The sequence below is a fragment of the Haliaeetus albicilla genome, chromosome 9 (genome assembly GCF_947461875.1).
Source record: "Haliaeetus albicilla chromosome 9, bHalAlb1.1, whole genome shotgun sequence".
Lineage (NCBI taxonomy): Eukaryota > Metazoa > Chordata > Aves > Accipitriformes > Accipitridae > Haliaeetus > Haliaeetus albicilla.
Genome location: NC_091491.1, coordinates 26,383,069 through 26,395,461, shown reverse-complemented (window position 1 = coordinate 26,395,461; position 12,393 = coordinate 26,383,069). Strand labels below are relative to the sequence as shown.

Here is a 12,393-nt window from a genome sequence, read left to right as displayed (position 1 = left end):
CACCTATAAACCAAAACAAAATGAAGAAAGAAGTCCTCTGATGGGACTAGATGGATGTAATAAAAGTTTGAGGATGGAGCCCGGGATCAAGTTCTGGCAGAGAAACTAGGTGGTAGCTAAAATATCATTTAACTTTGACAGCTAAAAATTATTTCTACATCCAACCAGATTTTCTTTTGCAATTATTTTAGGAAGAATCCTTTTACACAAACAGAAATACTCCACAACAACATAAATGCTATAGGCACTTCATTACTACTGTTAACTTATTTTATATTTGTTTTCAATTTTAAGACAGACATCATCTGGGATAATAACAACTGATGTGATACACTGTAACAGTGACACAGAGGATTTTTTTGATCTCAGTATGCAATGAGACAAAAGCTGTATTTAAAAAATTTAAAACATTTTAAAAACAAGATTACAAGTATTAAACAAAAACACAGTAAACTCTGCATGTATGCTTGATGACACAAAGATTGCCATTGGAACTACTTTATACAGTGAAGATAAACCTCTTTAAAAATACTTAAACAGAACTAGACACAAATACATCTGCTGAAAAATGCATTATCTTAAACAATTAAGATCATAATTTTGAAGTAAACAATGATATGCATATAATATTACTTCAATTTTGCCCAGGTTTATTAACCATTTTATTAAGTCTGAATTTGTTACAGACTTAAGCAGTAATTCAACCTCTCTATTGCATATACTAAAAAAAACCCCACAGCATATGTTCAGATTAATAGTAACTACTTTGGATATTCAGGGAAAAGACAAAGCCAGAGGCAAGCACTTAAATATATATAAGAAAAAAAAAATCACAATTCATATAAAAAAGATGATATATTGAGGATTTTCACAAAAATGAAACAATGCTTTCTCCCACTTCTAAAACACTGTAACCAATACAATTATGACAAAGAAATCTCTGTTAACTGAATTTTGATGAAACCACAATTTAACATTTTTCTCTACATTCGATTAATACCTGCTTTCCTTAGGATATTTAAATTATCAGTTTAGTTTGCTTTCTATATCAGTCAGCTAACCAGTGAGATTGTTTATGTCCCTAGTTAACTGATACAAAATATGTGTCTTTGTACCAAAGTCTCTGGATTAAAAATACATGTCTCCATGATCTTTAACAGAAATATAAATAGAATAATTATTAATGTGGTTAAATTTTAATACTATGGTTGTAGAAATCATGTGTAGAACATAACACAGCAACACACTTAGAGATACAACAAACCAAAATTTTCTAAAGTCATAAAGAAAACCTACATTAGAAATGTTCAGTATAGTGTGATGGAAAAAGCACATAGCAAATGCTTTACACACTATTCATTTTAGATCAAAAACCAGAATACTTTCTAAAAAAACTCACCAACGGTGTTTTTGTATACAATATTACTTAAAAAACAACTACTTTATCCTGACAGTAAATACGCAGCATATCAGACTTACAGGTAAGGTCACCCTTTCAAATTAATTCATTTATCTATGCAAAAACATTAAATAAACTACATTTCGGGTACAGTCTGCACCACCACATTTCCATGCTCTCATACAGTTAACACTCAAATCGTAACATATATATTTGTTAAGGTAGTCTCTCTCTTTTTTCAGTTGTGGAAATATCTGGAGTAAGACTGACCACTGCCTCCTCATACAGCAAAGAGCATACAACAAAACCACACTGACCTTGTAGCAGATAAACTAAATAAATCATGCCACGATTGACATGTTCCATTCTTTTGTATGAGCATATGGCATAAGATATACACTATTTCAGCAAGTTCAACAACAACAACAAAAAACTTCCAGTGTTTTTATTTGCCTATTCTCTGAACTACCCAGTCCTGCTGGCAGAGGGGACAGCGATTATTCTGTTTCACCCACAAGGACATGCAGCAATTGTGGAAGGAATGATTGCATTCTCCCCAAACCACTGAAAGAGAAGAAAGAACATGTTCCAGTCACACTCAGCTGTCCAATCAACACCTGCAGCAAGGTCCAAACTATCATTCTTAGATGTTTATAACCACTGCAAGCTTTAGAGACAAAACAGGTCATCGCTGATTTATCCACTGAGATTGGATTATTATGGTCATTCTGATGATAGTCAGTTCTCTGTCATCAATTCTTCTACTTATTACCAACTACAAAAAAAGAAATGCATAGATTCTCACCTTCTTGCATCAAGTGACACTGTTTTGTGAATGTATGAACACATTTATCAGTTCTGTCCAGGAAATCAGCGCAACTATCCAAGTTCTTTACCTTCCCCAGTACCAAAATATAGCCAATGCACTACTGACTGACTATCACGCAAGAGCTTATCACCAAATTCTCATATGAAATGCAGTGTTTAAACTTAAACTGTATGATATCAAGGAGGCACATTTGACACAGCATATAGCCTTGAAATGGGATCTTAGACCAGAAATTATTCACAGGCTACAACTGTTACAGCATAACAAAAAGGGTTATCTATTGTACATCTCCTCCTGAATAGTATTAGTTACTTTGCTTTTTCCCCTTATTAGTTCACATTTTCCTTACTGGAATACAAGGGTACCAATCAAAGAAGTGTTGTAAATTATGCTTTTTTTTTTTCTGACTATCTGAAATAGGATGCTTAGCAAGCCAATTAAGATATCTGGAACATGAAATTCCCGTTCTCGTTAAAACAATCATCAAAAACAACAGTGGATTAAGTTTGAGAATATATACTTCAAAACAGAAAGAACAAGGGCATGGAAAGGTTCACCACTGCTTTAAAAGTTAACTTAAAGGTTTAAAGCAAACTCTTTGAGACAATTTTTACTATTTCTGATTTAAATATATCAGAATTAAGTTAAGATTTGCTTTTGCATATATTGGTATGTAACTGAAAGCATGTTTAGGCTTAAACAGCATTATAGCAAACTCAAGTGATTCCACTTTTTCAAATGAAAAGTGAACAAACAAGCAATTGCCTCCACTATGTCTGAATTAAGACTGGGAAAAATACTGCTTTCTAATCCAGACACACATTTATTTCAGAACAGAGGATTTTTATTGGTATTACCATTGTGTCTTCTGGCATGCACCTCCGAAGAGAAAAAAGTAGCCTTTTCCTACCCACTTCAAAAGTGTACATTATCATCTCCTCAATTATGCTCAGGGTGAGAGAAACTTAAACCTCTCAGTTGCGTATGTGTTGACTGCAAACTTGAAGCGGTTTTGTTCTACGGCATGTCTGAAGTGAAAACTATTTTTATTACTGCTTAAAAATAAAACATAAAATATTACTAATGTAAAAAGATGACACAATACAGAACGAAACACCAGTTTACTTTTGAGCGTTAATAAAATCAGTATTCCCTTCAAACTTTAAAATGCACCCTACTGAGAGAAGCTTCAATTGAAAAACAAGCGAATGAAATCACTACATACCAACACAATCTTCTTGTTTGTTTTCAGCTTGACATCTAAGACAGGCATCTAAAAGTAAACAAGAACAAAACTCAATTTGATTCTCAGGATTCCATCTTAAGAATAGGTTTGTCAGAGGAAAATATAAACTCTAAAACCCATTTACAAAGGTAAAAATCCCAAGTTTTGATGTCTAGTTCAGCCCTTTAACATTAAATAACGCCCCCCCTAATTTTAAAAGAGTGCACATGACAATAAAATATAGATCTGAAGGAGATCAGAAGGACTATAAACTGTCCAACAAGTTTTGTTTATTTTCCATTGCTTTGGTATTTTCATAACTTCTGCTGAAAAAAAGCCTTCTCCATTTTGTAGATATAACAACCAGCAGATTTGTGCCAAGGCACTCAGGCATATTAAGGCCAGAGCAAGCACAAAGCCAAACCCTAATTACAGGACTTTGTTTTTCAGATGTCAGCATCTCCTTTTAAGGAAATCATTCACAATTTGGGGTTTTTTTTTAGGCTGTACATCTCTCACCACAAACCCCACCTCCTACTACTTTTTATATAGTAGTTTTCCTTAACAAGTACCTGCATGTAATTTTCACAAGAGTCACATACACATGCAAACATATTGGTCAAATTGATAATATAAATTAATAGATAAACATGGAATAATATCTAATTAATAATATCTATCATACTTATGCACTCCAATCTGTGGCTACAGGACCAGATGGCAGGTTCAGGATTCAGTAAGATGCAAAAGTGACAACTTCCAGGCTTTGTACTGTGCCACACACATACAGTGGAAAAATGCCTTTGTTTCTGCTTTGCCCTGGCATGGGCTGCCATACACATATGTGCACGTACCACACACAACAGAAAGTGTTCAACTATTATGGGAGCAAACACATCTTCATCTCCTCCAAAGAAAAGGTAATAGTTTAAACAAAAGTGTCCCGCAGGTTGGACCTGGCCTACATGTCACTAGCTGGACCGTATTTTCCTACAAGACAGAAACATAATGTGCTACAGGAATTTAGATTTGAGTATTTTTCCTTTCTCTACCAGATATGGCCGGTACTTCTATTTTAGATTCATCTGCCCAGACATTCATCATTTTCTCAGGTAATAAAGAACAAAGAGGACAGAAACTCTGAAACAGTTACCCTTTCCTCATTGAGATAAAAGTAAGGCAGCAAATAAAGTTTCCTGTTCTCTGTTCCTATAAATGCCGTGGAAAAATAAATTAAGGGCCAAGCTGCAGGGAAGATTCAGCCAAACTGCTTCAACTTGTATCATGGTACCTCGACGCAAACTGATCTGGGGTCACTTCAATATGCAGGGCAATAAGCTGTGGCAGACTAGTAGTCGCTATAAAAGCAGCTTTCCTATCCTAGCCCTAGATTTGCAGTTGCAGACAGAGAAGCAGCAGACCACGCTGAGGACAGAAATCACTGCAACCATACCAAGGTAAGCTGTCCCCACTCCTGCATCATAACCCTAAGGGTGTCAGTCTGAAAGGTTAAGCAAATATAAGTACTGCAATCCTGCACTTCCCACCTAACACCTGCATTTTTGTTTCTTTCCCCTGTGCTTCTGTGATTCTTGAAGACCATGTTGATTCAAGGAGTTAAACCAGCAGAAAATTAAGCCAGCTAACACTTCCCTCCCTTGCAAAAATCAAACAAACTAACTTTCAGCAAGTGCCAACTTAAGTCTGGCACTGCCTCCAACCTAAGGTTACTGCAGACGCAGTGGCTCTACAGGAGCCAGACCGGGTCTGGCAGGGTCAACATGAAATTGCTAAACTGAAGTCAGTAATGATCAAGTTTCACGTTCTAACAATGTGGTTTGTTCTCAAAAAATGGTTACCAGATTTTTCTGCCAGTTTCAGATGAAAAATACCCCCTTGGTGTACTTACGAAAAATTATAAATTAACTCTTTTTCTTTTTAAACTTTTATAAAAGTTCTGGGTAAAATTTTGTTCGTTTAAGACTTTTTTATAGTGCCCTGTAACAGGCTAGCTAGAACATAGAAATACGTTCTTAAAATTATGGTTCACGTGGGAGATGAAGCCAAATTTTGTATTTCCAGAGTGGTCTCTGTTCACCATATAAGAACAGACAATCTTTGTCATGTTTATGCAAAAAGTAAATATCCCACCACTTCAGTCTGGGCTGCATCTTTTTTCTTCTAGTACAGCTTTCTGCCTTTTCTGTTCCGCAGAACGTTCCCAGTAAAAACACATATGAGAAATGACAGCATTGCATATTTTGTCCCATTTCTGTTAAGCCAAAACCTGACTGTATTTGCAAGTATCATAGTTCCCAGACCTACAAAAAGCAAGGTGCTCTGGAGCTAATGTTGGGTCATTTGTCCTACCAGACTGTACCAAGCCCAACTGAGAGGACAGTTATGCACAGGATGACTCAGCACAATAGTAAAAATCAGATACAGATATGCGGTAGAGGAAAAATTCAAAGAATTTTCAAAGATCCAAGATAAATATCATATTTGTAAAAGATGTCAGAAAACAGTGATCTCAGTCAACGATGAGGCTGCTTTCAAAGAGATTCTCCAGATTTCAAAACCAGGTAAACTAATCCCTCACTTTTCAATAGATTTTTCAGTACCTTCACGTGGGTTAAAATGCACTGGTGATTAGGAGGCTTGGGTAGAAGCGTCAGAGACTCCGGATTAACAGATTTGGAAACCGAACTTACATCTACATCCACAACTGCTGCTTAAAACAACCCCAAAACCCCCAACGGCAGCAGCACACATCTAGCACTTTGGTCAGCTCGGCCGTAACTCGGCGCTTGCCGGGTCCGCCAACAGACTCCACGAAGCAGGCGCCTTGGCAAAGGACGGGGATGGTGAAACAGCAGCCCGCCTCCGGGCGCCGGCACAAGCTCAGCCCGCCTGACGAGCGCCGCTCCCCGTGCTGACAGGCGCCGGGCAGAAGCCCAGCGGGCGCTCCGGCCTCCCCCGGCAGGAGGGGCGGCGCAGGGAGGGCTGCCCGAGGCCGGCCAGGGCAGCGGGGCCCGGCGGGGCCGGGGGAGGCGGCTCCCCCGACAGCTGCGTGCAGCCTGAGGTGACCGCACGGGCCCGCGCTCCCGTGTGGCACCCCCGAGCGCTCCGGCCCAGGGACACCGAGGGCCGCAGGGCCCTCCTCTTCTTCGGGAAAAGACGCGGGGAGGAAGAGGAGGCGCGGCGGGGGCAGCCCCCACCCCCCTTCTGCCGGAAACCGCGTCTCCCTCCTCCGCCCGCCGAGCGAGGGGAAGAGGGCGCGGCGGCAGGGCACCCCTCCGGACCGCGGGCTGGCCCGCCGCTGAAGCGCCGGCGCCCCCTGCGCCGCCGCGGGGGCGGCGGCCATGGCGGCCGGGGCCTGCCGGCCGGCGCTTACCCATGACCTGCACCCGGCAAATGGCGCAGGTGTCGCACTCCACGTCCCAGCTCCACATGGCCACCGCGTTCCACTTCTTCAGCGAGAACATCTTGTCGGGGGCGCCCGCCTTGGAGCCCGCAGAGCCCGGGTGCGAGTGGGGGGCGCCCGGCTCGTCCCCGTCCTCCAGATCGGCCATGGCGGAGGGGCGGGGACGCGGCGCCTGGCGGGCGGCAGCGCGGGGCTGCAGCGCCCCCCCTCTCCCCCCCGCAGCAGGCGCGGCCCGCTCCCCCAGCCCAGCCCGGCCCAGGCGGGAGGGGCGGGCCCGCCCGCCGGCCTGGTCCTGCGCGAAGGCCGCGCTGCCGGCGGCGCCCGGCGGGGGCAGGCGGCGCGGGCGCTGCAATAGGCCTCACCGGGCACGGTGAGGGACAGGGGGCCGCGGTGGCCTGCCGGAGCCGGCCAGCCGCGCTCAGCCACAAGGAAGCTGAAGGAAATTCCGTTAAAGGCGGCGATCAGTCCTCCCGGGGCGCGGTTTCGTCAGTGTGCTGCGGGGTGGGACCCACAGTCCCACGGGACACCTCTGGGGAGGGCGCACCAAGGAAAAGGGCGGTAGCCGCCCAGCCGCGGCCTCCTCCGGTTCTGTATTTTGTGCCTCATCGTTCGGCGAAGTGATACTCGTTCACAGGGCAGAGAGGAGGGAGGCAGGCTGGGGAGCCAGCCCCTGCTCCCCTGCCCTCGCCTCGCAAAGTAACATGGCCCCGTTTTCGTGACACGAGTGTGAACGGTTTTCTGAACAGGGGGTGATCCAGTCAGACCAGGCTGGGTAGTCTTACTGCACCAGCCTGAACTGATCCCGAAACCGCCAAATACTCTCCCAGCCCCATCAACCCACAGCATTATATTGACATATACTGACTTGAAATTGTAACATTCCTCAACATTCAATATCTGTATTATTTCTGTTTTTCATTGTTCCTATATTTCATTATATACGCACTATGAAAACTCCTCTTGTGGAAACACCATCGCTATCTTGCGTTCAAAAGTTCTCAAAGTCTACAGTCTCTAGTGACTGAAAGCTAGGTCCTGTTAGACAGCAGGAATCCTTCATGGAAATTGTCAACTAAATATGGCTACTTTGTAATGTCAGAGTCGGACAGTCTGAATTTACTTGCTAATTTGTCATCCTGAATTTGTGAGGGGACAAAAAAAAAAAATCACCAGAAAATAGGTAAGAGTTGTGAAGCGCTAGGGAACTAAAAAGCTAAAAGGAGATTTTAAAGTGGCTGATTACATTCAAAAATAAAATATTTACATATACAACTACATACATCTTAAAAAGTAGAGCTTCAAAATGTGGATAGAAACAAAGCTAAAGAATATACATCATTATTTTAAAAGATAATAGAAACTTGCATTTCTTTTCTAATCTTTACCCAAATAAAAGTATACAAAATTGATTTTTCCAAAATAGTGCCCTGTCTCTTTAAGCCTACTTTAAGATAAGTTTGTTAAAGAATGTTTATATTCATGTACAAATTAAACTTGAAAGATATAACATTCTGTTAAAAGCTAGGACAAACAAATTAATGGAAGTTGTAAGAGCTAAAGTTAGAAACAGTCCACCTTTCTTTTCCTTTTATCAAGACTTGCCAGTACTTCATCTGCACAGAAGTTCTCATATCACATTGCCAAATAGATCGACTTACATTCAGAGTCCATGACTGTGCCCAACAAAGCATCTTCTTGGCATCTTTAAATATATACGCAGCACCTATTTTTGTATGTAGTCTAGGACATTTCTATGGAGGTATACTCTAAACCAGTAACATACCCCATCATAAACCTTGAACAGGAAGGATCAACAACAAAACATTAGAGATGTGCATGGACCACACTGGTTCACCTTAGCTCATCCACAAAGCAAAAAAGTTAACAGCAAAAGTCTCTCCCCACCCCTTAATTTCCGATTAGTTCATTGCAATTTATCAAGTCTCTGACCACACTGCAGAAATCTCAGTATGTGCACATTGGTTTTGGTGGTTGGGCTGAACTCCGAGCATCAGTTTGCAAAGTCAAATGACTCCAATCACACTTATTTTGGTGGTTGAGGGAAGATCTTAAATGTGAGTCAGTTCCCACTTGTACTGTAGAAAAATCAGTTGATTCTCTATTCCCTAACCCACTATTAGAAAAGTCATAACATGCAGAATACTTATCTTCAGCGTTCTGTACTAGTACCGGTCCAGTTCTGGATCTACAACAGATTGTGGTGCCAAGCTTTAAAAACTAGGCTGGATTACTCCTTACTAACTTGAGAAATTGTTTTTCACTCTCTACTGCTTTAAAAAAATAGTATCTGTGCTCATCAGAAATGCTGCCGAGTTGAGGTTTCAAAATACTAACTTCTTCGTTTTGCTAACTTCAATAACATTTGCTGCTGATTGTCCCAGCAGGGTTACATATGATTATAAAGGCACAGGAATAATGATGTGGAAGAATATGGTATAAATAAGGAGTACAGAGTCAAAAACATAAAGGAAAGGAAGGGCAGAGACAGAAACTGCATTTCTTAATCCCCTTTTACCATTCAAAATACCATTCCATCCAGAAATGTAGTTTTCCTTGTAACAGAAATAACTATCATTTATCTCTGTGTAATTCAGCTCTTAGATGGTAACAACAATGAAGTAATATGTACAAAATTAACGTGAATTTTAAAATTCATTTGAGAAAAAAGCTACTTTGGATAACTTGAATGTCATGATCCCTAATTAAGCCCAGATTTTCTTCACATTCAGAAACTTGAGAATCTTTATTTGTAGAACTCTTAATACTTTAAATTGAAATGGTTCCTACCTTCACTTACACTGAATATAATCAATGTTAAAACTCACAGTGGTTTGATGCTATAAACAAACTTATTTTCTGCTTGCCTGGTGTAGCAGATGACAACAACAAAGTTCAAGCTGCTGAGAAGGAAAGCAGCTCCAAGTAGCTCTATGGACCATGTACAATCTCAGAATGAATTATTGCTAGCGTAGAAAAGGAGTACACGGTACATCCATACAGCTTTGCAAGTTCTGTAGAGTAATACAAAGCATGAATAGAAATAACTTTTCATACATGATCACATGTTTTTAAAGCCAAGGAAGACTTTGTGCAAGATTTGATTGCATTTATGTATTTTTAAAACATTTTTTTAATGTTTAAGAAGGACACCTAGCAGGTGCCAAACGGACATCCCTCATGAATCATGTTCTCTGCATAGGAGCATTATGAGCAGTTGTAGTGCAAGTTTCTCCAGCTGTGAATTACAGCTTCACCTGAATGGACTGGACTTCCTTCACTAAGGGAAGAGGATGGCCAAATCCTCCTGGAATTCCAACTCTTGACATGTTTCCCAAGCCTACTAACAGAGTAAACCATACACTTCAGCAGTGGCTTCCATGTTGTGCATCTTGGCCACAAAAATCTGGCCTTTTGTAATAAAGTACAAAATAAAAATAGTTCAATCACTTCAATTATATTGATCCTAAAAGATCTTCTGTTTCTACATTAATCAACTATCAATTCAGAAGGACCTATCATTACCTTGAAAACACTATTAAACAACATGTGAATAAGATCTTTTGCTCTTACCTCAGCTGATTCACACTTCTCTCAATCTACACTGTCCAATTCCCAAACTCGCAGAAGTCAGCCATGGAAGGAACAACTGCTGTCTTGATGTCACTAAGTCTCTGGTTTGGCCAGAGGACCCAACATACGTAGCTGGTGTGATGCTCAAGCTACTACTATCATTACGCTAATATGGCAGCGTGTGATCATAACATGGACTATAGCATATATGCTAAAAACCCCCACGATTACTCTATTTCCCAATCAGAAAGAAATGTTTTAATTAAACTACAATGAAAATATTTAGATGCAAAATTGCTTCTGTTTTTCTTTACTGTGGTTGTATCTTATCAATAGACCTCTCTCAATAGGTTCCCAACAGCTATCACAGAAAATTTGAAAAGATCAATGATACAAAGTTGAAGTAACTATTTTCTAAGTCATAGATTTGTCATTAACTTTGATAATTCAGTTCTTTGTAACTCATCATATTCTTTTTTCTCTTTTTAAACCATCATGGCATTTCTTAATCTTAATAACTGGGACTAGGCGTAATCCAGAAAAGTTTAAAATTAAAACTGCTTTTTGTAAAACTTGAAAATAAAATGTATACCTAGTTTTCCTTTGATAATACATTGCATTTTTATACCTTTTGCATGGATGTTTAAATTTTTAATACATCTGTTCCTAAAATTAAAAAATTCTAAAATTCAAGCACATTTAATTTCTGCTATGTAAAATGTCAACTGCCTCTAAAATAGAAGTAAAAAAAAAGCCAGTTGTAGTCAGTCTTTTTTTAAATTTACAATATTTGCCTTGTCATCTCTAATTTTTCTTAGCAGGGATTAGATGGCAACTGGATGCAATTCTCTTCAATTTTAAGAGCTCCTAAGAGCAAACTGCGACACAGATTATAATTCTGTTTAGGTCCTGTCAAAATGTCACACATTTGCTGTATGCCTGCAAATTCAAATATAAATACACTGATATCAATAATTTGGCAATGCTAGTTTTAACCTTTAACCATTCCTGCACTTAATTGCTTCATGATGCTCTAAAGCAGTTTGTCTTGCACAACTGGGAGGGAGGCAGCAAAACAAGTGGCTCAAGTATATAGGAACTGCTCCAGATGCCTATGGATAGAAAAAAGTCAGTACAATATCAAACATGGTCATTAAAACAATTATGATCCCTTCCTTTAGTCTTTTCTCCTCATGTAAGAAGCCATTGGGCATAATCAGCTCCTCTGCCAAGCGTGCCAGTTCAAATGAGATGCAGCTCTGAATTTATTCCAGAAGACTGGGATATCCTTTGATAGAAGAGAGATTGCCAACATGAAACACTGTTTTCAGTATTAGGATGAAAGAGATGTTTTGAAAACCAATTATTTCAAAATAGAAAGGAGGGAACTTCTGATTTAGTATACCTTTGCTTGCTTTGTCTTGTCTACTCTTAAAAATAAAATGCATTTTTACTGTGCAGTGCCAAAACTTACATTAGCAGTGAAAGCTGCAGAGCAAATGTGATACAGGTACCTTTAACTCTGTCCATATTGCTTTATAGAAATAAAATAATAGTTTCCCAACTCTAATAATTAGTTTCTTGGCTATTTTATCACCTAGAGAGCTGTATAAAAATTTTCAGGCTGTTTTGGAGAAATACTGTTCTGGCACTCTAGAATTCATCTGTTCCCTACAGACACACATGACATTAAGGGGGTTGCACATGGAAGAGTGTCACTAAATATGATAGCTCTTTCAGTGAGTTTTCCCTGTGTACTTTGTCACTGTTTTTAACTGTACATAAAACTCATTATTTCAGATTGGGCAGGGGAAGACTGCATTTGCTTATCTCATTCAGACTTCACTGAAAATGTTCCAATTGAATATCTAAATATAGGAACTTGAACCAAGTTCCTTTCAGCCCATCAAGTGAACATTCAGCTA

At 40.0% G+C, this 12,393-nt stretch overlaps 1 protein-coding gene and 1 long non-coding RNA gene across 3 annotated transcripts in view; one reads left to right on the top strand and one right to left on the bottom strand.

Annotated features, from left to right (window-relative positions):
* Nucleotides 1–256: 256 nt before the first annotated feature.
* On the bottom strand, nt 257–7,103 carry RNF7 (ring finger protein 7). Of its 2 annotated transcripts, none has more exons than XM_069792216.1 (3): nt 6,855–7,103; nt 3,454–3,501; nt 257–1,963 (listed from the first exon to the last, which is right to left on the bottom strand). In XM_069792216.1, the coding sequence occupies exons 1-3, from the start codon at nt 7,023–7,025 to the stop codon at nt 1,907–1,909; spliced, it is 276 nt and encodes a 91-aa protein (XP_069648317.1). In that variant the 5' UTR covers nt 7,026–7,103; the 3' UTR covers nt 257–1,906. The 2 variants fall into 2 exon arrangements, with proteins under 2 accessions (XP_069648317.1, XP_069648316.1); XM_069792215.1 differs by having other exon boundaries at nt 6,848–7,081.
* Nucleotides 4,842–12,393, top strand: part of LOC138686856 (uncharacterized) — a 23,845-nt gene continuing 16,293 nt past the window's right edge. Inside the window, exon 1 of the long non-coding RNA XR_011326178.1 lies at nt 4,842–4,910. This is a non-coding gene — a long non-coding RNA (uncharacterized lncRNA). The remainder of the gene's footprint in view (nt 4,911–12,393) is intronic.

Coding starts and splice junctions, on each gene's coding strand:
- RNF7 (XM_069792215.1), bottom strand. CDS start 7,025: ATGGCCGATCTGGAGGACGGGGACGAGCCGGGCGCCCCCCACTCGCAC. Junction 3,502..6,847: donor TTGCCGGGTGCAGGTCATGG/GTAAGCGCCGGC, acceptor GTTTACTTTTAG/ATGCCTGTCTTAGATGTCAA. Junction 1,964..3,453: donor CAAACAAGAAGATTGTGTTG/GTATGTAGTGAT, acceptor CTTCTCTTTCAG/TGGTTTGGGGAGAATGCAAT.